The sequence below is a fragment of the Macrobrachium rosenbergii genome, chromosome 12 (genome assembly GCF_040412425.1).
Source record: "Macrobrachium rosenbergii isolate ZJJX-2024 chromosome 12, ASM4041242v1, whole genome shotgun sequence".
Taxonomy (NCBI): Eukaryota; Metazoa; Arthropoda; class Malacostraca; order Decapoda; family Palaemonidae; genus Macrobrachium; species Macrobrachium rosenbergii.
The window spans coordinates 33,432,977-33,459,944 of record NC_089752.1 but is presented as its reverse complement, the minus strand read 5'-3'; the positions used below and the strand labels follow the sequence as shown (position 1 = coordinate 33,459,944).

The 26,968-nt window shown below is 42.9% G+C and overlaps 1 protein-coding gene across 1 annotated transcript in view; it reads left to right on the top strand.

Moving 5' to 3' along the window:
• Rab3GAP1 (RAB3 GTPase activating protein subunit 1) overlaps positions 1-26,968 on the top strand; it is a 123,271-nt gene that overhangs the window by 31,417 nt on the left and 64,886 nt on the right. Inside the window, exons 4-7 of the mRNA XM_067112147.1 lie at positions 1,679-1,901; positions 2,131-2,267; positions 2,936-3,140; positions 14,883-15,115. Coding sequence (XP_066968248.1) covers positions 1,679-1,901; positions 2,131-2,267; positions 2,936-3,140; positions 14,883-15,115 — 798 coding nt within the window. The remainder of the gene's footprint in view (positions 1-1,678; positions 1,902-2,130; positions 2,268-2,935; positions 3,141-14,882; positions 15,116-26,968) is intronic.

The following is a 26,968-nucleotide window of genomic DNA, read 5'->3' as shown; positions in this document are numbered from 1 at the left end:
CGGTCAACTTTAACTCGACCGAAATGATCGAAAAATGCAATTGTAAGCTAAAACTCTTACAACTTAGTAATATTCAATCATGTACCTTCATTTTGCAACAAACTGGAGGTCTCTAGCACAATATTTCGATTTATGGTGAATTTTTGAAAAAAACGTTTTCCTTACGTTCGCGCGGTAACTCTGCCGAACATCTCAGAAATTCTTTCGTCACTTTGTCGTAATGTTTGCACTGTTTTATATTAGTCGTTACATAAAGTTTTTATATGAAAATGTGTGCAATTTCATGTAGAATACAACAAAAAATAACTCATGGTTGTAGCTTTTATCAGTTTTGAAATATTTTCATATAAATCACGATAAATAGAAGAAATTCTACTTTCGGTCAACTTTAACTCGACCGAAATGGTCGAAAACTGCAATTGTAAGCTAAAACACTTACAGTCTAGTAATATTCAATCAATTACCTTCATTTTGCAACAAACGGGAAGTCTCTAGCACAATATTTTGATTTATGGTGAATTTTTTTAAAAAACTTTTTTACGTCCGCGCATTACGAATTCATGCATCATTTTGTGATAATATTTTCTCTGTGTTGCTTTGATCGTTTTACTATTTGTTATATACCAAAATCATTGCAATTTAGTGTACAATACAAAAAAAAAAAAAACTTGTTAGCTTTAACCGTTTTGCTCACAGCGCTATTTGTATACAATTATATATGAAATTTTTTTTTGCGCTGTCATATATTTCAATATTTATATATGATAATGATATTTTTTTTCATTTCTGATGGTTGCATACTAAACTTCAGGCAATGACAAAAAAAGGAGCCAAAAATGAACTCTTAATCTTAAAAACTAAGCGTGCTGTGATTTTTTGAAAAAATCTTTTTTTCCGCTTCGGCACTAACTCCTGAACGCCGCCGGCATACGACAGACACTTTTGTAAATAGAGGCTCGGCGTTAGAGGGTTAAGTAACTTAGAAATGGTAATTATATGGTTAATTAATTATAGGTAACATGATACAGCTGGTTCACAGGGAAGAACCCCTTGCTTCTGCAAGTTTTTATTTAGATTAATGCATTTCCTAATTTTACCTGAACTAGTGGATCTTCTTTACAGGTTCTGCATTTTTTGCAAGTTTGTGGGTCATTACAATATTTACATTTTTCCTGAGCTGATAAATTATGTATGTTACCTTTGGTCTATATATATAGCATAATATTGTCTGTTATTTACATATCTTTCAAGGACAAAAGGCTGTAAACATGAATAACAAGATTTCTTAGGTTAGAATACCCAGAGCATCCTTTTTGTATAGGTTATGAGCCTTTTACATGGAATATTTGAATGTTAACTGTATAAAGTAGACATCATACATGTAGCTGAGTAGATGAATGACATGCTGAATGAAGAGTAAATAGTGTGTTCACCAGTTTGGTTGTTTACTAAGGAGTATAGGTATTGGCAGTTTCAAGGTTTAGTAAAGAGAACATTATGTTAATGAATCTCATAACATTAAATTTTCACTTGTGTTTGTATCTGTTTGCTCATAAGAAAAAGTAAGGCAGTCCTTTGAGATTGACACAGTATTTAAGTTTTGTTTTCTTGTAACAACTCATCAAAGTATCAAGTACTGTAAAGCATTGACAGATTCTGTAGAATATTTTTTTTTTAGATTATGAAAGTGAAGAAGAGACTGAAGTTCTTCCACAAGCTCTAGATGACCTCATGAACCGAGAAAATGACTTTCCTGCTCGTGCGCATTGCCTCGTTCGTTGGTATGGCCTGAGGGAGTTTGTGACTATTTGTCCAGAGAATGCTAGTCAACCAATAGTATCTCCCTCAAAAGCAATGCTGCTCTTGTCATCACTTACTATTGCTGCAAATAATACTAATTGGTAAAGAAAGATCTTTTTTGCAATATTTTAACCATAGTCTCATATGTGTTTCTTTTCTAATCACTGTACTTTTTTTCCTATTAAGTTAGTATATACTGTTTACCTTATAGATGATGATGAAAATCAATTTAAGTTTATTATATAAAAGGGTAAATTTGCTGTGAAATACAGACGGATTGAATATTTTCAAGAAAACTAATGCATATTGTATTATAATGAATACTCCCAGTCAGGTGCCATTGTTTGTCCAAGTACGTAGTCTTCATGAAAAGATGTACTTGGGCGTAGGTGTGGGAGCTGGAGTGCGTACAGACTACAATATGGTTTATACAAAAAATCCCCCACGTCAGTTTATTAACCTTGCAGGTAAAGGGACAGTATCTTACCAAGTTTTTTATATGGGGAATATTTTGTCTTGTAATTGTTCAAGTGTTTTGTGATGCTTGTAGACAATTCATCTGCCTGATTTTGGTTTAAATACCTTGGGCTCTGTAGGAGGTACCACTTAGTGTGTCTTGTGGATCATACTTTAAGCTGTAATAAGAGTTCTTTGCAGTGTTCCTTCGATCTGTTTGCTTTAGACTCTTCTTATTTATCAGTAACCATCCTTTCTGGCAAGCCTTATGAGTCTGTATGTGTGCACCAGTGATCTTGTTAAAGTGATTTATAACAGTTGATAAATACCTCTGCAAACGTTCAGCAAAATAAAAGTACTGTATTTGCTTGAATAAAGATTAAAAGAAAATTATTTACAGTGAACAATTCTTGTGGTGTTGACTTTGTGTTGCTAATCACTGAGAGTAAGACTGGATTTGTTGGAAAAAATTTTGTGTATGTACATTTTTTCAGTCCTTTTTTCTTTGATCACCTTACCATAACATTTTGTGTTGATTTTAACTTAAGTAATTTATGCTCACAAACTATGCTGGTTATTGTTTAATTTTATAGGTCCAAAATTTATAATCGCCTATTCAAAGTATAGTATTTAATTAACCAAAATCTTGTTATCTGAGTAATATCATCATTTATTTCAGGGCTCTTAGATGTGTTTCGCAGCAAGTTACAATATACAGTAACCTCCCCTCCTGTTCTTGTTTCTGTGAGATTTACCTATGTTCTCTCTGAATGGCCTCATACACTGTGGACCCAACAGCCTCCTGACTTTGATGCCACACTCACAGAAGTTGGCTTCTCAGACCTTGGAAATCTACCTTTTGGGGCACTAAGTGACCCAGTCAGGTAAGATTAAAAGAAATGTACCAAAACTTTGTCTTGTCACTTGAAAACAGTGTGTTCCTACATAATTACATGTCCTTATATTGTAAAATACATATTTATGTCAAAGGCAAATAAAATTGATCCTTTACTATAGCAAAATCCACCCCTCTTTGCAGCTAAGCCCTGCCCATTGCTTACATCCCGACCATTCCTTGAAGCTGACTGGTTGGCGATGGTTTCGGAAAGTTGGTTAATCTGTGGTTCTTCTCATCTTGATTAGTTTAACAATAGTTGTCTTACCGAGCTAAATTAAATTCTGCTGATTATCAAAAGGAAATGTAATATTATCCCCTGAAATAAAATCATAATACAGTAAGCCCCCGTATTTGCGGCAGATGTGTACTGCACCCCCCCCCCCCGTGAACAGCTAAAATCTGCGAATACTTAAAACCCCTCTAAAAACACTTAGAATTGCTTACTTTGATAGTTTGAACACAAGAAAAACCCTCTAAAAATGCTTATCCCCAAGTATTTTAATAGTTTTATCACAATAACGCATTTGGTCGTAACAATGATATGAAAATACAGTAATTGGTGAATATTTCTCAGTGAAAAATACCGCGAATGGGCGAATTTTCCACGAATAATGGGTACATATATACGTTCCACAGAGAAATCCGCGAATACATGAGTCCACAAATCTTGAGAACGCAAATACAGGGGGTTTACTGTACACATCTCCCTAAAAATGGTAAAACAATAGGAAAATATGAATCAAGTCTGGAGTATTCCGCGATGCTGCAATGTTGTTTTTCGTAAATAAGGTTGACCTGATCACGTAGGTGACACAGGGAATGTCTGCGTTTGAATTGGTGCATTTGAATCACAGGACAATGATAATTACCATCTGATATTGTCAGGCATGTTCGCCATTCTGAATTTAAACGCAGAGACTCCTTAGAGCTGTGCAGACTAGTATTTCATATTGATTTCAGGAAAATTTATTGCATTTTAACAATCATAAATTGATTTCATTGAAGTCGTGTACACATTTGGTGGGATGACAAACAGTGACTGCACTGTACTAAACCAGAATATGCCTATGTTTAGCTTAAAGTTACGGTATGACGGTATGATAGGCTGTAAGTCATACTGGATATGATTTGCTTAGAATTTTCTTAAGGACATTATCTCCTTTAGAAATAATAGGATCATAAAAAATTACATAGACTTATAATGCTCAATGTCTTTTTGTTGGTTTATGCAGTTTATGATGTTTGGATTATAGGTCTACCTGATATTCAGCCATTTTATTGTGATACTTGTGGTTATTCTTGTTTTTGCCTTTGCTGTTATGGTTCATGTAGTGTCTTCGAACACTTTTTATATGGTGACCCAACATTGCAGAATAAATATAGACCTATTCATAAAATACTAGTGTAAAGAATTATCTGCCTACTATTTTTAATTGAAATTTAGTAATTTGTTTTAATTAAAAGTAATCAAGATCTTATGAATATATTCTGTGCTAGAATATTCTCTTAGCAACAAAGAGAGAGAGAAAAAAAAAAAACTACTGACAATTATGTGTCCTTTGTCCAACAGGGTAATCTACAAGAATGACCCCCAAATCAAATGAATCATGGGCTATCGCAGACTGGCTTGGGCCATCTCATACATGTCTTTTTCAGCTATCATTTATTTTTTTCTTATTTCGTTATGTATCTTATTATGCCTTTTTCAGCTATCATTTATTTTTTTCTTATTTCGTTATGTATCTTATTATGCCTCCCTACCATAACCTTCATTTTCACAGAAATGCTAGCAGCCTTACATTTAATATATTAGCCCTTTCATAAATATATTTTCTATATAATTTATTGAGAGCAGTTCGATAGTTGTGTGTAAGGCTGAGATAGCCCTATGATTGGTCTGTGTGCCATCGGCTACATGCCCACAAGTTTTGCTTTTACTCTCTGTGGTTTAAGTGGTATTTCAATTACAATGGCTATCTACGCATATATGCGTGTATGTGTATATGCACGTGCTAATTCACGTACATTCCACTGTACGTATGCATATGCAGTATATGTCATGGAGTTGAAGCTGCTACATTAATTAAAAGCTACTCTATTTCTAACAGATAAAGGTAGAAACCTATTTGCAATAAGAAAATGACGTACTGTATAGTCTTATGTCCTTTTCATTAGGAATTACTTTCAGCGCAGCTGGAAACGGCCGTTGAACTTTCGAACAAGGTGGTTAGGCAGTTAACTATGTTGGGAGGTGGGGGTACTGCTTGCCCAGGTGTAAATATTCCAATTTGCTTTTGGCCGTTGTGCGCTGCAGATGTGTGTTTCTCTCTCTCTGCCCTGACTGCCTTTGAACTGTTTTTCCCGGCGGGATCTTTCTTGTTTGTTTTTTATCATGAATGTGGATAAATCTCGTAAGACCTCCTTCCCCCAGTGTGTGTGTCCTGGGGTGGGAGGAAAGAAATGTAACACCTTTTGCTCTAGTGTGGATATGGACCCACACGCCCTCTGCCCCACCTGCAGAGGACGTGTGTGTTCATGCTTTTCCCCTTGTGCAGAGTGTTGTTCCTGGTCTGCCAAGCAGTGGGCGAAGTTTGAGGGGAGGAGACAATACCGTAGGAAACCTGCCAAGGTGTTGTCCGAGCGTAACGCCCGACGACTCCCATGGTGGCTGACCCATCGGGATCGTTTCTCCCTCTCAGCAAGTTTCCCCTTCTTGCTGCCTCTCCTCGGGTGAGGACTCCCCCTCCCCTTCCTCATTCGTTTCATCAGGTGTGGAAGGCTGCGGGGGAGCGGACGTTCAGGACATCCTCTCTGGGGCCTCTCCTCGCTCCGGGGGCGAATCTTTTCCCCGGAGCGAGTAGAGGCTTCTGTTTTTGACCCGAATCTTTCCTCAGGCTTGGTGGTGGAAGCGTCCCTTGGTAGCCAGGTACCCCACCTCACCTCTGCTTGGCTGCACCTGGGTCTGCCTGGTGTTCCGTCACTGGAGGGTCTGGTATCCCATCTGTTAGGCGCTCCGGTAACAACCCACACAGCCACCACATCCACCACCACAACCGTCACCACGTCACCGTTCGGGAAGCTGCCTGTGACGGTGGCCTCGCACCTGGGCACCTAGGTGTTGGCCACTCCTGCCACGCTCCACTCCGTGCTGCTGCCTCCTGGTTTCCTGGCCCCGTTATCCCTGCCTGGCCCCTCACAGATGGTGACTTCTTTGGTGCCATACATATCCATGCCTGCTCCCATTACCGACCCACACTCGACTCCGGCTCCTGGCTACCCTGACCCTCAGCCCAGTGTGGCTTCTCATGCACCACCCATGCCTTTGACCTACGCATCATCTACTGGCTTTCCTGGCTCCCACGCTGCTCCACCTGCCCCAGTAGCTGCTGGCCCGAGCACTGTCTCTGCTGTTCGGGTTGTGCCCGCTTCCCGGGCCCCCCTGGCTGCACCTGTGTCTTCTGCTGCTTCCTCGAGGATGGGGGACTTGACCGCCATCCTGAGGAAGATGAGTAGAAGTTGAAGAAGAGATCTAGGAAGGTGTCGTTGTTGTTGTCGTCTTCGTCTTCGTCGTCTTCTACCTCTTCTTCTTCCGAGGCTCGCCAGCGGAAGAAGAAGAAGCCTGCCCCCCCCCCCAAGAATTCTCACTCTGAGACTTCTAAGGGACTGCCTCCTTCCACAGGGAAGGCAGTGGGATCTCTCATTGGCTCTTCCTGGTCCACGGACCAGGGAACTGATACGTTGACCCCCAGGGTCAGTTGTATTGGGAGCCGAGGGCGTGCAGACCGCAGTTTGCACACCCCCCGCGTGCTGAAGAAGCCTGCTTCTAAGGCCAGCGGGACTGTGTCAGACGCTCGTTTGCGAGCCGCACCGAGTACCTGGGTCTGTAAGGTGACCAGAGTACCCTGGTCTGGTACTGGAGAAACCTCTCTCCGTACCGACTCAGTCACACGATGGGAGAAAGAGTCCGGGCATGCAGATGCTCTGACTCTTCCTGCTGGCACTTCTTTGAGTGCCAAGCCAGGTTCCCAGGAAGGTGCGCCGGTCCCTCGGGTCCGGACACCTGGTGAAGTAGAGAAGAGGTCCCCTGCTCAGTCTTCCTGAGAGGTCTTGGCATCAAAGAAGACTGGGGTGCGTCCAGAGGACAGCGCAAGTCCTCGCCAACCAGCCGTGCGCTCGACCCCTCCCAGTCCCCAGCCACATTCGCATGGCCAACCTGGCTCGGGGGAGCTGAGTGCGTGGCTTGACTCACGTGAGCCGCTCCGCTTTCCTCGGGAGAACACTTCGCCAAGGTGAAAGTGTTATCCTAGACCCAGTTTGCGTCACCACTGCGTGTTGGTGACTGCTCCCGGCCCGCTGCTCTTGTTGGTTCTGCCAGCAAGACCAGTGGGAGCGCCCAATCCTCCTCGCCTGTCCCCTCGATCTCCTGGGCTCCTCCCAGGAAGCACGAGTCAGACAGGAAGAAATCTGTGCCTCCCCAGAGTTCTACCTTGGGGGTGTATGTGCCTTGCTCGGTCCTCGCTTCAGCCAGGTCGTATGCCCGCGTGGTGCAGGAAGGATCACAGGGGTTTGCCGAGGTTCTCCCTCCTGCAGGGAGAGTAGATCATGAGGACCACACCCTGGAAGGACTCGAGGGTTCCCTTCCCCATGTCGTGGACACCCCCGAGATACAGAGGACTTTTGCTGAGGTAATTGCGCTAATTCGTCAGCACAACAACCTCGGGGAAGGGACTTCGGCCTCTTCTGTGGATTGTCCTTTGCGCCTCGAATCCTTCTGGAGACCCAAGAAGGAACCCAAGGCTTCGATAGGGCTGCTGTGGTCCACACTTGCCGACAGGGTCCTCGATTAAGTGAATGTTTTTGTGTCTGGGCAGGACAATTCACTAAGATCGAACTGCTTGGACAAGCTGCTTCCCCCTCCCCTGCCTCGTCAGAAGCGTTTCTATACGCCATCGGAGAGGTTATTGCCGCCTAAGCAGGTTGACCCAGACCTGGTTCGTCTGGGCCCGGGTCTCTCGTAGCAGTAACTTGCTGCAGAGAGCATTTCCCTCTCTCAGCAAGGGGCCACAACCTTGGAAGCCACCGCCATGGCAGCTTTCCAGGCAGTCTCCTAGTTGGATCTGTGGTCATTCACAGTATCCAAAGTGGCTGCTTCCTTGGGCGCTATTGTACCTGGGGAAGACTCCGCTTTCGGGAGACTATGCCAGTCTGGAGGTAGAGCCATCTCCTACCTCGCCCACCAGACGGCAAACCTATGGGCCAAGCTGGTCCTGAAGCTGAGAGATGCCGTTCTTTCTCGCTTTGCCAGGTCTGTGGGGCCCGAGTTGGCAGTGACCCTGCGGAACAGACCATTGCTGGGGTCTGCCTCTCTCTTCCCTAGAGAGTTGGTGGATGCTGCGGTGGACAAGCGTCGGGCTGATGACAGCGACCGCCTTGTTCACCAGGCAGTGGCCAAGACCTCTGGGTCTTCGCTTTCCACTGTGGCCAGGCCCTCGGGTCAGGCTAGCACTTCCTCAGCCCCTAAGAAGTCCCAGTCTTCGAAGGGATCTGGTGGGAACACCTAGCCTTCTTCGTCCTCTGGAAAGGGTGGGTCTTCCCGCCCCTTTCAGCCTGCTTTCCAATCCAGTAAAGGGGGCAAGGGGAAGAAGAAGAGGGGGAAACACTAGGGGCGGCGTTCCCCCCGACTGCCGCTGAAGGTGGGGGGGTGCCTGTCATGCCATTAGGCAACATGGCAGCGATATGGAGCCGAGACCTGGATAGTGGATGTCCTTCAGGAGGGATATCTACTACCCTTCGAGTCTTGGCCACCCCTCACCAACACTCTGGTCCATCTCCGCACACCAAAGGACTCCGCACTACAGCAAGAAGTGCAAGCCATGCTAAGCAAGGGTGCTGTGGAAGTCTTGTTGGATCGGTCCCTGGGCTTTTACAGCCATGTCTTTCTCGTAGAGAAAGCCACAGGGGGTTGGAGACAGGTCATAGACCTCTGTCCCTTGAACTGGTTCGTTTGCCAGACTCGGTTCACAATGGAAACGGCATGATCCATGCTTGCTTCCATCATGGAGAACGACTTCATGCTTATCATTGACTTGAAGGATGCATATTTCCAAATACTGTACCCATTCATCCGTCCTCTCGCAAGTACCTCTGCTTTATCCTCGGGGAGACAGCCTTCCAATTCAGGGCACACTGCTTCAGGCTCTCGACTGCTCCCCAGGTGTTCATGAGAGTCTTCTCTCCCATGTCAGCTTGGGCCCATTCCCATGGGATATGTCTACAGTAAACCCCCGTATTCGCGACCTCACGATTCGCAGACTCACATATTCATGGATTTCTCTGTGGAACGTATCTACCCATATTCGTGGAAAATTCACCCATTCACTGTATTTTTCACTGAGAAATATTCACTAATTACTGTATTTTCATCTTATTTTTATGACTAAATGCACTTTTTGTGATGAAACTATTAAAATACTCAGGTAATGCTCGAGTTACGATAATTCACTTTATGATAATTCGATTTTGCAATGGGGTAAGCAATTAATACTGATAGACAATATTATTTATAAAATATTTTTAAATTTTGCGCAGGCACAGGCAGCAGCATACTCAAGCAGTGAGAGAGACCAAATTACAATAGACAACTCCTTCATCTCTTTATCCCATCTTCTAGTTAAAAAAGTAAAAGAGAATGATAAAAGTATTGTTAGTAATGTTATGCTCCTGCGTAAATGCGTATTGACATAAACAACCGTCCGAGAAATTATTGTTTTGCTTATAACCGAATCGGATAACAACAGCTGTTTACCTGGTATTTCAACCATCGTACAGTAATAAACAATTACTGTAGCTTATAGCACAAATGACGTTAGGTAGAATAGGACTGATATATTTGTACATTATACCCTTATTCGGTATGGATAAAAGATCATCAAGGAAGTACAGGTATACTGCTAAATTTAAGCTGCAAGTTGTAGCTGAAGCTGAGAAAACAATGTTCCAGCTGCTAATGACTACACGTACTGTAAATTATCGTGCATCGGCAACATGGATGAAACTCGATCATAATTAAAATTGGAGAGGAAGTATTTTAATCAAAACTACTGGGCATGACAGAACACATTACTGTTATTTTTACGCCGATAGACAATAAATACGCAAAAGCTCGTATTATAATGAAATCAAGTGAAAATAGTGAACGGGATCTTGAATTTTTTACACAAAACAAACGCCCCCAAATAGCCATCGTCATCTATTAACGAAAAAATAGATAAATTAATTTCACAACGAGAAGTATTTTAGTTATATTTCAACTTAAAAACACTTCGTATAATGAAAAATAACTTTGCCCCATATGAATAAAGTATCTAGAGATTCATTTACTCTAACTAGAAGCAAGAAAAGTGCTCTGAACTGAATGAAATATGGCAAAATAAACACCACATAAACAATTTCCAAACCAAAACATTGATCGCGAAGCTATGACCACAATTTATAATACAAAAGCAAAATAAGAATATATACAATATTATTGGATACAGTGAATTAAGGCATAACATTGTAAAAGACATATTCGTTATGTTGACGTTTGTATAATACAATATTTGAACATAGAGTACAGTACAGTATAATGTAGGCTACGCTACCATATATGTATACAATGTACCATAGTATAGGCTAAGCTAATTCTTGTTATTCAGTTTCTCTTTGCACTGAATTATCATAAGTCACTTTGCACGAACCTCCAGGATTAGCTGATATTAATAATTACTATACCGTGTATGTATAGAGTATACTTTATAGTGTAGGCTAGGCTACCATATATGTATACACGGTACTGAATACCCTAGTGTAGGCTAGGCTATGTTCGAGATACGTTTTGGTATTTCTTACGTTTTTTCCAACAAACGATGGTTTTTTTGGAACCTAACCCCATCGTAAGTAGGATAATGCCTGTATAAGCATTCTTAGTTTGTTTTGTGTCTGTTTGAACTATCAATATAGGCAGTTCTAAGTGTTTTTAGAAGAGTTTTAAGTATTCGCGGGTTTTAGCTATTTGCGGGGGGCTGTGGTACGTATCTCCCACGAATGCGAGGGAGTATTAGTCCCAGTCCTTTCTCATCCCTCTTTCCGAGGAGGTGAGAGAGGACCTCCGCTGGTGGATGGATGACAGGAACCTCTTGATAGGAGTATCCCTACATACTCCCCCTCCAGACATGCTGCTGTTCTCAGATGCATCGACCGAGGGATAGGGCGCACACCTGGAGGAGTTGCTGACTTCAGGAGTGTGGCACCAAGACGACAAGCACCTTCACATCATCCTGGAACGCAAGTCAGCCTTCCTGGCTCTCCAAGAGTCCCGTGATTGAGTGATGGGACACTCCATGGTACTGGTGAGTGCCAATACCACAGTAGTGGCATAAGTCAACAAGCAGGGGGTGTCTAGTATTCCTCCCGCTCCACCAGTTGACGACGCAGGTGCACAAGTGGGTCCTGGCTCACTCGATAGAGCTGTCAGCCAGGTACATTCCAGGAAAGAGGAATGTCGTGGCAGACAAGCTCAGCTGCCAGAATCAGGTGATTGGAACTGAATGGTCCCTTCATTCGGAAGTCATGGAAATGTTGTTCGACCTGTGGGGGTGTCCAGTCATCAATCTGTTTGCCACCCAACACAACAGAAAACTCCAGGTCTTCTGTTCTGTTGTGCCGGACCCATGGGCCGCTGCGGAGGACGCGTTCCAAAACCTGTGGGTCAACCTCGATGTCTACGCCTTTCCTCCATTCTGTCTGATTTGCAGAGTGATCAACCAGGCGATGATCACTCAGAATCTCAGAATGATTCTGGTGGCACCCAAATGGCTGCAGCCTGTTTGGTATCCCAACCTGTTAGCCCTCCTTTCTGAGGCGCTGAGAGAGATCCCCACCCAACCTGCTGTGTCAACCCCGCATAGAGCAGCATCACCAGGCAGTGCAGTCCCGGTGTCTTCACGGCTGGAGGTTATACAACATCTCCTGTGAGAGAGAGGCTTTTCATGTCACGCAGCATCGGAGATGGCTGGGTACTTCAGACGATCCTCCACAGCGGTATACCAGGGAAAGTGGTCCATCTTCTGTGGTTGGTGTCATGGACGGGGTATCTCTCCGGTTGGAGCTACTGTTCAGTAGGTCGTAGACTTCCTCGTTTTCCTTTGCTGAGAGAGGCTTCTCTCCGTTTCAGCTGTAAAAGGCTACTGTGCCCTACTGATGAGAAGCTTCGAAAGGTCTTGCCCAACCAGGGATCTCAGGCCCCCTGCGTGGGATGTGACGCTCATTCTAAGGACCCTGACTCATGCACTGTATGAGCCTGTACGAGAGTCATCAGATAGGGATCTGACCCTCAAGACTGTCTTCTTGCTGGCCCTGGCATCAGCGAAGAGAGTTGGTGAACTTCACGGACTTTCCTTTGATGTTAAACACTCGAGGGGATGGGGATCAGCTACACTCGATTTCGTCCCGGATTTCAAGGCGAAGACTCAGAATCCTTCGGTTCCTGGCGCTCTGTTCAAGTCTTTCTTGATCCCCTCCCTAGAGGACTTTGTAGGTAATGAACCAGACAAGATGCTAATGTGTCCTGTTAGAGTGCTGCGGCGCTATCTGAAGAGGACTCGACGTCTCCTGCCTGAGTGTCGACGAATCTTCATTAGTACTAGCTCAACCAAGAAAGAAGTGTTCATGAACATGATCTCTTTCTGGCTTCATGAGATGATAAGGAGAGTGTATTCTGCTACTGGAGAAGATGACACCGGTATGCTTCGTCCAAGAGCTCACGAAGTCCTCCTCATTGGTCCGTCCCTCGCATTCCGGAAGAACATGTCGGTTCTTCAGGTGTTGAAGGCAGGTGTATGGTCCCAACAGACCACCTTCACTTCCTTCTACCTTCGGGATGTTGCTCACAAGTCCTTGGACACTTTTTCTGTTGGTCTTATGGTAGCTGCTCAACAAGTTGTGTAGCTTACCCGGCTCCTCTAATAGGACAGATGTTGGTGGTGATTGGGAGAATGAATGTAGAGTGACTGGCCTCTCTTCCTTCTCCCCATCTCAGCTCTCTTCCTACGGGCAGGGAGCAGATGTGCCGTTACATGCTGGATCTGGCGGTCGATGCAGGTAAGCACTCAGTGGGGGCTTCTGTTCTATTTCCGCTCAGGTTTATAGAAGCAACCCCACTCCTTCCTCTTGCAAAGTGGGGAAGGAGACCATGACAATAAGATAAACCCAATGCTTGTGATTGCCTTAATGTCACCGATTCCAAGTTCTTCCTAGCCTACTTTGCATGAACTGATGCTTCCTCTTTCATGCAAAGGGACCCAGAAGTCTGACAATTGATCTCGCATTTTTTACAGCCCAATCATTTTGTCAGTGGCAGTTTTCCCTTCCTTGCTCTATCGACCAGGAAGGGAAGACAAGGTGTGGTGAACTCCAGTCAGTTCATAGAGACTCACTCAGATTCCTCCCTCCAACCAGTGAGTCTCCCTAACGTAAAGGACCAACGGTTTGTATATCGTGTTGGAACAAATCACAATTTTTTAAAGTAAACTGTATTTTTCCTAACTATACAAACCCAAGGTCCTTTACATTACATTTCATGCCCACCTCATACCACCCATCAGTCTGAAACTTGGGCCGAAAGCCAAATTGGAATGTTTGCATCCTTGCAGGCGGTACTTCTGCCTCCCAGACAGTAGTTAACTGCCTAACCACCTTGTTTGAAAGTTCAACGGCTGTTTCTAGCTGTGCTGAAAGTAATTCCTAATGTAAAGGACCTCGGGTTTGTATAGTTAGGAAAAATACAGTTTACTTTAAAAAAATTGTGATATTTGATATGTAGGTCTGTGCCCTGTCATTACCTCAAAATATAAGAAATTAACACATAGGCCTACATCCTGTCATTGCCTCAAAATATAAGAAATTGACGTATAGGCGCATGCCCTGTCATTGCCTCAAAATATAAGAAATTGACATGTAGGCCTATGCCCTGTCATTGCCTCAGCCTCAAAATATAAGAAATTAACATATAAGCCTATGCTCTGCCATTGCCTCAAAATGTAAGAATTTGATGTTATGATGAAATAATTCCCTAATATCGGAACTGGCTGCATAAGTGTATGCTTCATTTCAATTAATGTGGTCTATGTGGAACTGCTTATGTAGGCAAACACCATTTAAAAAAAAAAACAAGATGCTTGTGTATTTAGGCTGCACATGATCATAATAAAAAAAAAAAAGATGCATAGACATAATGATCCCAGATCCTCGTAATGATATACACCTTGATATATCTTTCAAAGGAGATATCAATTGCATACTTCACAATTCCGGGAACTCAAATCTATGGTGTCATCATTCGTGCATGGAACTCAACATTACCAGATGGAGTCAAATCCATAGTGGTAATCATATGGACTGTTAAATAGTGTGATGTCATTCCTCTTTTGAAAGCTAGCCAATCACTGGCATGCAGTGGGCAGGGCTTAGCTGCAAAGAGCCGTGGATTTTGCTATACTGTAGTGGCATAAACTGCTGCTTATGTTGACCATTAGAAATAAAACTTGCAGATGTAGTAGAACTTACAGATAATTGCTTATTGTAAATACATGTTCCTTATACTGAATCTCTGCAGTTCGTTTCTCCTTCTATGAGTAACTGGAAATTTCAAGATAATTTGTCATATTTTAATTTTGATCTCTCTTTACAGTGAATTGCACCTATCAGCTACTTGGCCATGTGTTAGTGAAGATGTACTGGTTGACAGTGATGTTTACAGTGATTTAGATCCTGGCTCTGCACCAATTTGGAAAGCTCGTTTAGTGACAGCAGCTTCACCTCCATGTCTCTTGTCAGAATATTTATTAGAATTTCTTACTGTTTGTCGTAATAACCAGACTGTCACACAAATTCTTGGACCCGAATTTAGCCAAGAAACTGATGGTAGGTTGGATACAGGTTTTGTATTTTTGATGGTTTTTATGAAATATAAACATAAACACAGTGTATCATGAAGACAGTGGAAAATATTTTGGATATTTACTTCCTGTAAGTACCGCAGACTATTTTATTTTTGTATTGCATATTAGCATTTTTTAACCACGTAAAGGGACAATGCAGTACAGTACTGTCTTATCAGCTGCAATCCATATAGCTGGAGTACCACATACTGTGTGACTTTCTTGGTACAGTATAGATGACAGTGAAGGTTATTTACAGTCTCCCGTCAACCCCAGGGGTATTACTTTCTGCCTTATACTTTTACCATTTCCTTTTGGTCTCTTCCCTCCTAGCTGTCAAACTTTTTTTTAACTTCCTTCAATTTTCACTTCCCACGGTAGGGAAAATTAGGTAGACAGCCAAGTACTGTAGGAGTGGGCTGAAGGGAGCAAATGAAAAGTCAGAGGAAGAGGGCAATGCAGCTGGAGCCAAAGGGTGTTGCAGTGAACTTTTAGTATCATCAACAATTTGCCATGCAAGCTTTCAACATAGTGGTACTCTCATATGAGGTCATTAAGCAACAAGTCCTTTAGGCAAGCCTTATGAAAAAAGTTATTAATTTCTATCGTCAGACTAAATTATAATGATGACGATGCTAAATAAAGCTTTTTTAGCATTATATTTAACATGTCCCAGCTCAGATATTTCATGTAGATAGTTCTGTATTAAATCTATTGATAAAATCAGTTTCTACTATGAAAAAAGTGCAGTTTATTTGTGCTTTAAAATGGTTAAACTGTATTATCTTACTTAAATAGATTACAGTAATACCCTGAACTTGTGCGAATTCGCAAACGCAAACTTTTCATTGGAACCTAACTAATTGTCATACACGAGTTTTTCACAAACACGCGAACATTTGCGAATACTGTACTGAGAAACCCTGCAAAAGTGTTTGTTTCATTTTTTATGTAATTTATAACTTTTCAAGCTTTAATGTGTAAATTAAATTAAATATAACATTTAATAATAAAAATAATAATTTCTCTCTCTCTCTTTTACTGAGATGAGAGAATTTTTATGGTATATGTATATGTTTATTTGTTTTGTATGATAATTAAATTTTTTACCTAATAATAATTACTAATTTTCAAATATTAATAAGGTTAAATAATAATAATAATATAACTGTAATTACAGAATTTGTATGTGATATGTGTTTTAAACAAACAAATATCTTTCCCTCATCTTTTGTGAAGAAGCTTGAAGGCAAAGCTGTCAGACATGTCAATTTAACACGACAAGAAAGGGGAATGTTGCTGATTAGGGGGTCAAAGGTTTCTTACGTAATTCTCTCTCTCTCTCTCTGTCTCCGTAATAATTCATAAAAAATTTCAGTATATTAACCCTTAAACACCGACCTCTATTTACAAAAACGTCTCCCGTATGCCGGCGTTCGGGAGTTAAGCGAGTTAGCGCCAAGCGGAAAAAAGTTTTTTAAAAATCACAGCACGCTTAGTTTTTAAGATTAAGAGTTCATTTTTGGCTTTTTTTGTCATTGCCTGAAGTTTAGTATGCAACCATCAGAAATGAAAAAAAAAATATCATTATCATATATAAATAATGAAATATATGACAGCAAGTTTTTAAAAAAAAAAATTTTCATATATAATTTTATACAAATCGCGCTATGAGCAAAACGGTTAAAGCTAACGGATTATTTTTTTCTTTGTATTGTACACTAAAATTGCGATGATTTTGGTATAGAACAAATTGTAAAACGATCAAAGCAACACAGAGAAAATATTATCACAATATGATGCATGAATCCGTAACGCGCGGACGTAAAAAAATGTTTTTCTGGGTTGTCCGACCTGTGTCAGCTGGTGAAATAACCTTTCATCACTTATTTCTAGGTAAAGCTATTGCTAAATATACCAGAGAAAAGCTAAATGCTAGCTGGAGTTACTACCCCCAGTGCGAGCTCCATGAAATGGAGTCGTGTATGAGAAAGGGTGAGATTGTCACAATCACAGGCCTCCGCCCTGTAAACATTCCCAATGTCAAAAGTCCCACCGAGTGAGGTGTCGTTACAAACCCCGCACCACTCCTGGACTGTAAACAAACCAGCGTCACCCACATTCCATTTTTAGCACGCACGCTTTGTTCGTCTTTTTTGTGTCCGCTCTTTTGTGGCCTTTTTCTTGATCCAATGGCATCCTCACAGGATTCTTCATCACCTAAGTTGAGTACCATCTCTGTATTTTATTTTAGGCGGTTGAGGCTCCTTATTTCCCTCTAATTTAATAATTAGGGGATTTATAACACCCGCCTAGTCCACCTTCTCCCGGCCTCATATGACCTTCAGTCTCTTAGTGACTGGATTTTTATGTCTTCGCTCCCCTTCATTTTCTTATGTTTTGTGCCTTTTGCTTATCCTATATTCCATTGGGCATTATTATTTATTGTTTTGTTACCCTTCTCTGGGGAAGTTCGGGTCCTTGTCGTTTAGGCTATGGGTTTTTCCCCCTCGGGCCTATCCGCTCTTTATCAATTCTTATATGTGTTGTATTTTGGACCCTCACTTCCTCCAGCGTTTGGGTATATTATTTGAGATGGTACAGTTATGCTTATTAGGTTTATTTTAGGCCTAGCGCACGGATGTCTTTGATATTTACGGATTATGTCCTTTGTTTTTAATGTTGAAGGTCGGCCATTTTCCCTCCGTGCTCTTATTGCGTTGGGTTTGGTCCTCCCTTCTACATGTGTCTTTATGATTATTTGAATTATTGAATTATTTTATTTATGCCTAGGTTAGGTTAACTTTATAGGCTAGTCTGGTAGATACCTGGGCTACCTCCTTCAGCCAGCCGGCTGTGTTAGGTTAGCCTAGGAGTTAGGCTATGGCGTTCTGTTCCCTTCCTCGGAACGGAGGTTTAGGTGTGTAGGAGGGCCTCATGGTTGGAGCTTCCCTTCGGGTGGTGTTATGGTTAGAGGTGTTGGGCCTGCGTTTTCCCTCTCCCTGTTTCGCCTTTCCGTTTTGGACTGTTGAGTCCTAGTAAGGTTAAGCTGGAATAGCGAGGGTATCTTGTAGCCTACCCTCGTCCGATCCACACTTTCATGGTTAACTTCCAACTTCATGTATATACCCCTCTCCTACCTACTTTCCCCCCCTCCTTGCTCTCTCCCCTTGGTTCGCTTTCATATACTTTGTTAACTTACCCAGGCTTGATGAGCTTTACCCTGTTCCTTACGCTATAGCCTACATCCCCTTCCTCTGCATTGATTGGTTTTGTCCTCTCGGTACTGGGTTTCCAACCTTACCCGGTCGGCACCCTGTCGAGGTCTTGTTTGGTGACCGGGGGTGCTCCCACACTCCTGTTCACCATTCATTTTACCTTTCTTTGCTCATTTGGCCTTTGAGGGTTCCCCATTCTCTCTCCTCTCATTATCGTTGGACATGTTCGTCCGATCGAGAGGGAGAAAGGTGGATCTCATGGCGCCCGGGGAGTGCTTACTCACCCCCTGGTCACTGCTACTGGTCCCCCTCTCCTGGCCTGTCCCAACTCCCCCTTCCCTCTAGCGTCAGTGCGTTGTTTTTCCCCAGCCCGGGTGTCGTTCTCCCAGACCGTCACTCGGGGAAAAATTGTGTACATGTAGCCAGTTAGAGTTTCCCACCTGACTGTCTTCTGTAAAATTCACACGCCATTGACGTTTAATAAATGTTATTCTATTCATTTAGAACAGACTGACGGTTCCCTAGTATCTACCCTCCGCCCGACTAGCTAATTTTGTGTTTTCCGCTAGGTAGTCGGGCGTTCTCGGCGCTTACCACTCCGGTGGGTACGGTGTATGGTTGGTCGGTGCTCACCACACCTCCGCCGCTGTCACTGTATTAGAGTAACAGGACTCCCCCGGCTCCAAGCGGAAACACCCACTCTTACTTATAGTTGACCTTTCACTAGCATGCATACATATATATATTTCTGAATTTTTTAATTTTATGTGTCCTTTCGGGACCTTCCTGTTGCTCCAGATTAACTCCGGCGGTCCCTTTATGTTGTTTTTGATCTTGCATGATCTAGTAGGCCCCTTAACCTCCCGGTATTTACTGGCCTACCTGGCCTAATTATCTATTATCCTAAGACACTGCTACCTGGCCTTATCAGCATACTCATGTACCCGTACCCACTTACAGATGGTGCGTTGTCAGGAGCAGGGGTGCATCCGGCAGTCCTTCAACAAGCTAGTGGACATGAGGTTTGCAGGTCCCACTGGGTGCGCTGTCCACGTAGGGGACCTGCTCGTCTGGCACCCTGATGGCTGTGAGGTGTGCTACGCTCTTTATGAGCGGGTTCTGGATGAGTCGGTAAGTTAGTTTTTTCCTTTCCGATTCATGCTTTCTTTGAATTTTGTCTCTTATGGATAATTGGAAGATATTCTCTTTTTAGGAGGTTTGGTCACCTGACTTTCTCCTTCTTTCAGATTGACCGCAGCTCTTGTGACTCTTCGCTCATGACCCTCAAGACCTGGGTCAGCCAACGGCCGGGAGGAACGCGGGGCAGGGAAACCCTACGAATTTTCTAAGGATATTTGCGTGTTCTCTTCCCTGGCGCCTGGATCTCAGCGTCAGTTGCTGACGAGGTAGCCGCCCCTTTGATCGCTGGGATCCAGGAGATGACTCAGCCCTCCCAAGAAGACGTGGCTGCATGCAGAGAGGTCACCGAGGATGTTGCGGCTCTTAATTTGAATCTAGAGCCCATGAACGTGGACCTGGATATCCAAGCAGGTAAGGGGGTAAGTGAGGCAGGTGAATATATGTTTAGCTCTCCTTCTTCTTCTGCTTCTTCTTTCCGGGGATTCGTGAAATCCTCTTGCCTTATGGACGGTGCAAGGTCTACCGTCCCTAAGGCCAAATCTGTAAAGAAAAAGACCTTGAAGTCCCAGAAAGTCCGCTCGGGGTTCCCTCAAGACGCCACGGGCTCCTAGCCCCGAAGACGTCTACTGAGGAAGCAAGGCCTCTACCTCTGGGAAGGGAGCACGACCCAAGCAAAGTAAGGAGGTTCCCCCCCCTCCTTCCTTTGATGCAGAAGCATTTGCCGAGCTTCTCATGCAGAAGTTCAACAAAAGAGTTGACAACAAGCTGTCGCAACTCTCGAATCAGTTATCATCCTCCAATGCTTCCGTGCTTTCCCTGTCACAGCAGGTTAAGTCCCAAGGGACCTTAATCTCTGGATTCATGCGTGGCAGAGCGGCCAACAGATCTTTCTCTGTTCCGGACACCTCCAGCCTTCCTCCCTTTGATAAGGGGAACCCTTGGCGCCTGATCCTTTATGCTCCCCAGCATGAGGGTACCCTTACTATCGAGGGCCTAGGCACCCGTAGGTTGGAGGAACTCGAATTCTTCCCTCCTGGTCTGGAATCTCCTTACCCAGGTTTTGCCAGACTCACTGAGGAGGCATGGATTCGGTCCGATAAGGCCCCCAAAGAAACTGTCATCTTTCCGAGGGACCAGGCCCAGTCGCCTCTGCTAAGGACTCTGTCGGAGTGGCAGGCAGAGAACACCAAACTCACCCCAGCCAAGGGTGTGTTTACGATGTTCTCTTTGGGAGAGGTTCTTCCCACCCCTTGCACCTCAAAAGTGGCTTCCCTCACTAGCCAAGCTTGCATGGAGGGTAAGCCCCTTCCTCATCTCCGGGAGACAGATCCCACCTCTCTTGTCTTCCCCGGAGATTCTCAGTTTTGGGAAGGAGCCCCAGCCACCTTCACGGTAACACGACTTGACCCTGACTGCGCTTCTAACCTGTTCAGTGAGCAACTGCCTAAGATCCCGGAGTCGCTCCTGAAAGCTGAAGCTGAGACTAAGGACAGGCTTAGCAGGTCCTTAAACTCTCTGACTTTGGCAGAAGCAACGTCAGTGGTCTACAGCGAAGACACTTTATTCCAGGTGCTGACGAAATCTCTCTTAGCGAGTTTTCAGCAGGACTTGTATGACTTCATCAAGGCCCGGTTGAACTGCTCAAAGCACATCTTTTCGGCAGCCACCATCCATCATGAGCCTAACAGGCTTATGAAAAGTTCCATCTGGGGAGCTAATCTCTTCCCCCAGGAAGAGGTTGATGCGGTCCTAGCTGAGGCAACTAGGGCCAATCAAAGTCTCCGTTCCCGATGGGGTCTATCATTCAAGAGGAAACAGTCTGAGCCCGCCGGAACCCACCCCAAGTCCGGGAAGAAATTTAAGAAATTCAAACGGCTTCCTACTCAGACTGTCTTGCAGGCTGTCCAGGTTCCCGCCCCTGGTCATCCTTCAACCTCCCAGTCCCAACCTCAACCTCAGTATGTGCTGGTCCAACCAGCCCATCAGCCTCTTGCTGCCCCTTCATATGTCTCTTCCCCGGCTTTCAACGCTTCATATGAAAGCCAGGGGGCATTTCGTTCAATACAGAATGCAAGGGGAACTAGAGCCAGAGGATACTTTCGAGGTAGGGGAACACCTCGCTCCTCCTCCAGAGGAAGAGGAGGCAGAGGCTCCAGAGGAGACAGACCCTCTCCCGCCCAGTGAGATATCTCAGGTAGGCGGGAGTTTGTATCATTTTCGGGACCAGTGGAGCTTCAGTCCCTGGGCCCAGAGCATAGTCTCCAAAGGACTGGGGTGGAGTTGGTGCAAGGGTCCTCCTCCCCCCCCCCCAGTCAGGTTCCATCAATCACCGTCCAAGGCTCTGAAGGACTTTGTGAAAGATCTATTACAAAAGAGGGCAATAAAGAAAGCGAGACACCTGAAATTTCAAGGCAGACTGTTCAGTGTTCCTAAGAAAGGTTCCAGTCAGCACAGCAGTTAAGAGTAATTCTAGATTTGTCTCTGTCTAAATTCTTACATTCAATGCGATAAGTTTCAATGCTTACAATCTCGCAGGTTCGGACCCTACTGCCCCGTGGAGCCGTAACCACCTCTATAGATCTTTCAGACGCCTATTATCACGTCCCGATTAATGAAGGTTCTCTCCTTTCTGGGGTTCAGACTGGGAAATCAAGCATACTCGTTCAGGGTCATGCCATTCGGTCTCAATATAGCCCCCAGAATCTTCACCAAACTGGCAGATACGGTAGTTCAGCAACTCCGGTCTCAGGGGATCATGTTAGCCACATACCTGGACGATTGGATCGTTTGGGCATCCAATGCCAACGAATGCCGGACAGCAACAGCCATAGTAATCGGCTTTCTGGAATCTCTAGGCTTTCAAATAAACAGGGAGAAATCCCTCCTAGTTCCGGAGAGTCACTTTCAATGGTTAGGGATCCAGTGGGACCTGTGTTCACACAAACTATCTCTTCCGCCGGCCAAATGGAGAGAAATAGCCAAGGCAACCAGGCAGTTCCTCAAGAACAAGAAAGCTTCCCGTCGTACCCAAGAAAGAGTCTTAGGTTCTCTTCAGTTTGCTTCAGTGACGGATCTACTTCTGAAATCCAAACTGAAAGATATAAACAGGGTATGGCGGAGCCGAGCCAGTGTCAGGTTCAGGGACAAGGTGTCTCTTATTCCGCCGATTCTGAAAAAGAGACTCCGGCCTTGGACGACAGTCAAGAGCTTATCGGAGTCAGTACCTCTTCAATTTCCTCCTCCGGCATTAGTAATTCACACCGACGCTTCCCTAAGCGGGTGGGGAGGATACTCTCAACACAAGAAGGTACAGGGGACTTGGTCCACCATGTTCCGCCAGTTCCATATCAATGTCCTGGAAGCTATGGCAGTCTTTCTAACCCTGAAGAAGTTGCGTCCAAACAATCTGATTCATATAAGACTGGTTTTGGACAGCGCAGTAGTAGTACATTGTATAAACGGGAGGTTCCAAGTCGAGTCGGATCAACCAGGTTATGACAGCAATGTTCTCCCTAGCAAACAAACACCGGTGGCATCTGTCTGCTACCCATCTTGCAGGGGTCCGAATGTCATTGCAGATTCCTATCCAGGACAACTCCGCTGAGTCGGAATGGTCCTTGGACAAAACATCATTCAGATGGATTTGCAGTCAAGTTGGTCTGAAGTAGATCTCTTTGCAACAGAATGCAACCACAAACTTCCTTGTTATGTTGCTCCCAACCTGGACCCTCTAGCTCACTCCACAAATGCAATGTCAATAGATTGGAACAAGTGGCAAAGGATCTATCTGTTTCCCCCAGTAAACCTGTTACTGAAAGTCCTTCACAAGCTCAGGACATTCAAAGGTCAGATAGCCCTAGTGGCTCCCAACTGGCCGAAGAGGAGCAACCGGTTTCCACTTCTTCTAGAGCTGAAGCTTTGGTGCTTTCAAATTCCCAACCCAAAACTGACGCAAATAGTACAAACTCAGACTGTGTCAGCTTCCTCAAGAATTCAGAATGCCCTGGCTTTGTGGATTTCATGAAGTTTGCAGTTCAGAAAGATGCTAATATTGACCCTATTAACACTTTGTTCCTAGAATCAGACAAAAGGGAATCCACTCTCAGACAATATGACTCAGCAGTAAAGAAATTAGCACTCTTCCTAAAAGAATCTGAAGCAACTGTAATGACCACAAATTTAGCAATTTTCTTTTTTAGGTCATTATTTGAGAAAGGTCTGGCTTCAAGTACTATTACTACAGCCAAATCAGCTTAAAAAAAGATATTTTTACACGGGTTTAAGATTAACTTAACAGATTCTTATTTTTCGTCAATCCCTAAAGCCTGTGCTCGTTTAAGGCCAATAACCCGCCCACATACGGTTTCTGGTTCTTAAATTAGCTTCAGAAACGGATAATCAAAATTGTTCTTTCATTAATTTATTGAGGAAGACTTTATTTTTAATTAGTTTAGCTTCAGGTGCTAGAATTTTCGAGCTGTCTGCCCTGTCTAGAGAACCCAACCATATTGATTTCCTTCCATCAGGTGAAGTGTTGCTAGCTCCTCACCCTAAGTTCCTAGCTAAGAATGAAGATCCTCGAGGTAGGTGGTCTCCCTGGAAGGTCATCCCCCTCCCACAAGACCTGTCTTTATGCCCAGTCTTTATTTTAAAAGCCTATTTAGACAGGACCTCACAGATAATTTCATTGGGCCTCTGTTTGTAAGGGAAGGGGAGGAACTATTTCTATGAAAGCCATCAGGCAGCAGATCTTGTATTTTATTAAACATGCAAACCCAGACTCAGTTCCAAAAGTACATGACATTAGGGCGGTGGCCACCTCCACTAACTATTTCCATTATATGAATTTCGAGGATCTTACAAAATATACAGGGTGGAAGTCTCCTTAGTTTTCAAACGCCACTATCTGAAATCCCTAGAAGCTCTGAAGTTCACCACAGTGGCATAAAACATCGTTCCTCCCTCTGTTTAATTCTTTTCTCGTACTCAGTCACTTTCCTCCCTCCTACCTGCCTCATTTATTCCCTTCGATCACCTCCAGGTCAGGCATACTTCACAGCCTGTCTCCTGACCATGTTATAGTTTTGTATTGTCTACTATGTTTAAATTTAAATACGTTTTTGTGTTCTTTTGTCTTGTGGAACATAGTTCCCCCACCTTAATCTTAAGTATATATTTAAGTACCTATATTATATGTTTATGTACTCCTTAGTCTTATGAATAGTTTTATGTTTATGTACACCTTAATCTTATGAATAGATTTAAGTAGTATCTATATTTTATATTTAAATACCTATATTTTTGCTACCTGGATAATTAAAACTCTTGTGGATTTATAGTTTTATTTCTTTCCTCTACAAGTTTCTTTTATTGTTTCAGGATGGTATTTTGGTTTCTCTGTTATTATTTCACCGGCTGACACAGGTCGGACAACCCAGAAAAGGATTTTGACAAAGGAAAATCTATTTCTGGGAGAGACCTGTGTGTTTGACCCACCCCTGATTCTTTTTTCCCCCTTGATGAAAAATACCATTCCAGGATGGGGTGCTAACATGGAATGTGGGTGACGCTGGTTTGTTTACAGTCCGCAGTGGTGCGGGGTTTGTAATTTCGGGCACCTCACTCGGTGGGACTTTTGACATTGGGAATGTTTACAGGGCGGAGGCCTGTGATTGTGACAATCTCACCCTTTCTCATACACGACTCCATTTCATGGAGCTCGCACTGGGGGTAGTAACTCCAGCTTAGCATGTAGCTTTTCTCTGGTATATTTAGCAATAGCTTTACCTAGAAATAAGTGCTGAAAGGTTATTTCACCAGGTGACACAGGTCTCTCCCCAGAAATAGATTTTTCCTTTGTCAAAATCCTTTTTTTCAAAAATTCACCATAAATCGAAATATTGTGCTAGAGACTTCCCGTTTGTTGCAAAATGAAGCTAATTGATTGAATATTACTAGACGGTAAGTGTTTTAGCTTACAATCGCAGTTTTTGACCATTTCAGTCGAGTTAAAGTTGACCGAAGGTCGAATTTTTTCTATTTATCGTAATTTATATGAAAATATTTCAAAACTGATAAAAGCTACAACCATGAGTTATTTTCTGTTGTATTCTACATGAAATTGCGCACATTTTCATATATAAAAGAGTATGTAACGACTAATATAAAACGGTGCAAACATTACGACAACGTGACGAAAGAATTTCTGAGATGTTCGGCCGAGTTACCGCGCAGACATAGGGAAAAAGTCTTTTTCAAAAATTCACCATAAATTAAAATATTGTGCTAGAGACTTCCAATTTATTGCAAAATAAAGGTAAATGATTGAATATTACTAGAATGTAAGAGTTTTAGCTTAAAATTGCGTTTTTCGACCATTTCGGTCGAGTTAAAGTTGACCGAAGGTTGAAATTTTGGCAGTTATTGTGGTTTATATGAAAATATTTCAAAACTGATGAAAGCTACAACCATGAATTACTTTCTGTTGTATTCTACATGAAATTGCACACATTTTCATATATAAAAGTTTATGTAACGACTAATGTAAAACGATGCAAACATTACGACAACGTGACGAAAGAATTTCTGAGATGTTCGGCCAAGTTACCGTGCGCAGACGTAAGGAAAAAGTTTTTTTTTTTTCAGAAATTCACCATAAATTGAAATATTGTGCTAGAGACTTCCAATTTGTTGCAAAATGAAGGTACATGATTGAATATTACTAGAATGTAAGAGTTTTAGCTTATAATTGCATTTTTTTTACCTTTTTGGTCAAGTTAAATTTGACCGAAGGTTGAAATTTTGGCAGTTATCGTGATTTATATGAAAATATTTCAAAATTGATAAAAGCTACAACCATGAGTTATTTTCTGTTGTATTCTACATGAAATTGCGCACATTTCCATATATAAAACTTTATGTAACAACTAATATAAAACGGTGCAAACATTATGACAACGTGACGAAAGAATTTCTGGCGCGGACGTAAGGAAAAAGTTTTTTTCAAAAATTCATCATAAATCGAAATATTGTGCTAGAGACTTCCAATTTGTTGCAAAATGAAGGTAAATGATTGAATATTACTAGAATGTAAGATTTTTAGCTTACAATTGCGATTTTTTACCATTTCAGTCGAGTCAAAGTTGACCGAAGGTTGAAATTTTGGCAGTTATCGAGATTTATATGAAAATATTTCCAAACTGATAAAAGCTACAACCATGGGTTGTATTTTGTTGTATTTTACATGAAATTGCACACATTTTCATATATAAAACTTTATGTAACGGCTAATATAAAACAGTGCAAAAATTACGACAAAATGATGAAAGAATTTCTGAAATTTTCGGCCGAGTTACCACACAGACGTAAGGAAAAAGTTTTTTTAAAAAATTCACCATAAATCGAAATATTGTGCTAGAGACTTCCAATTTGTTGCAAAATGAAGGTAAATGATTGAATATTACTAGAATGTAAGAGTT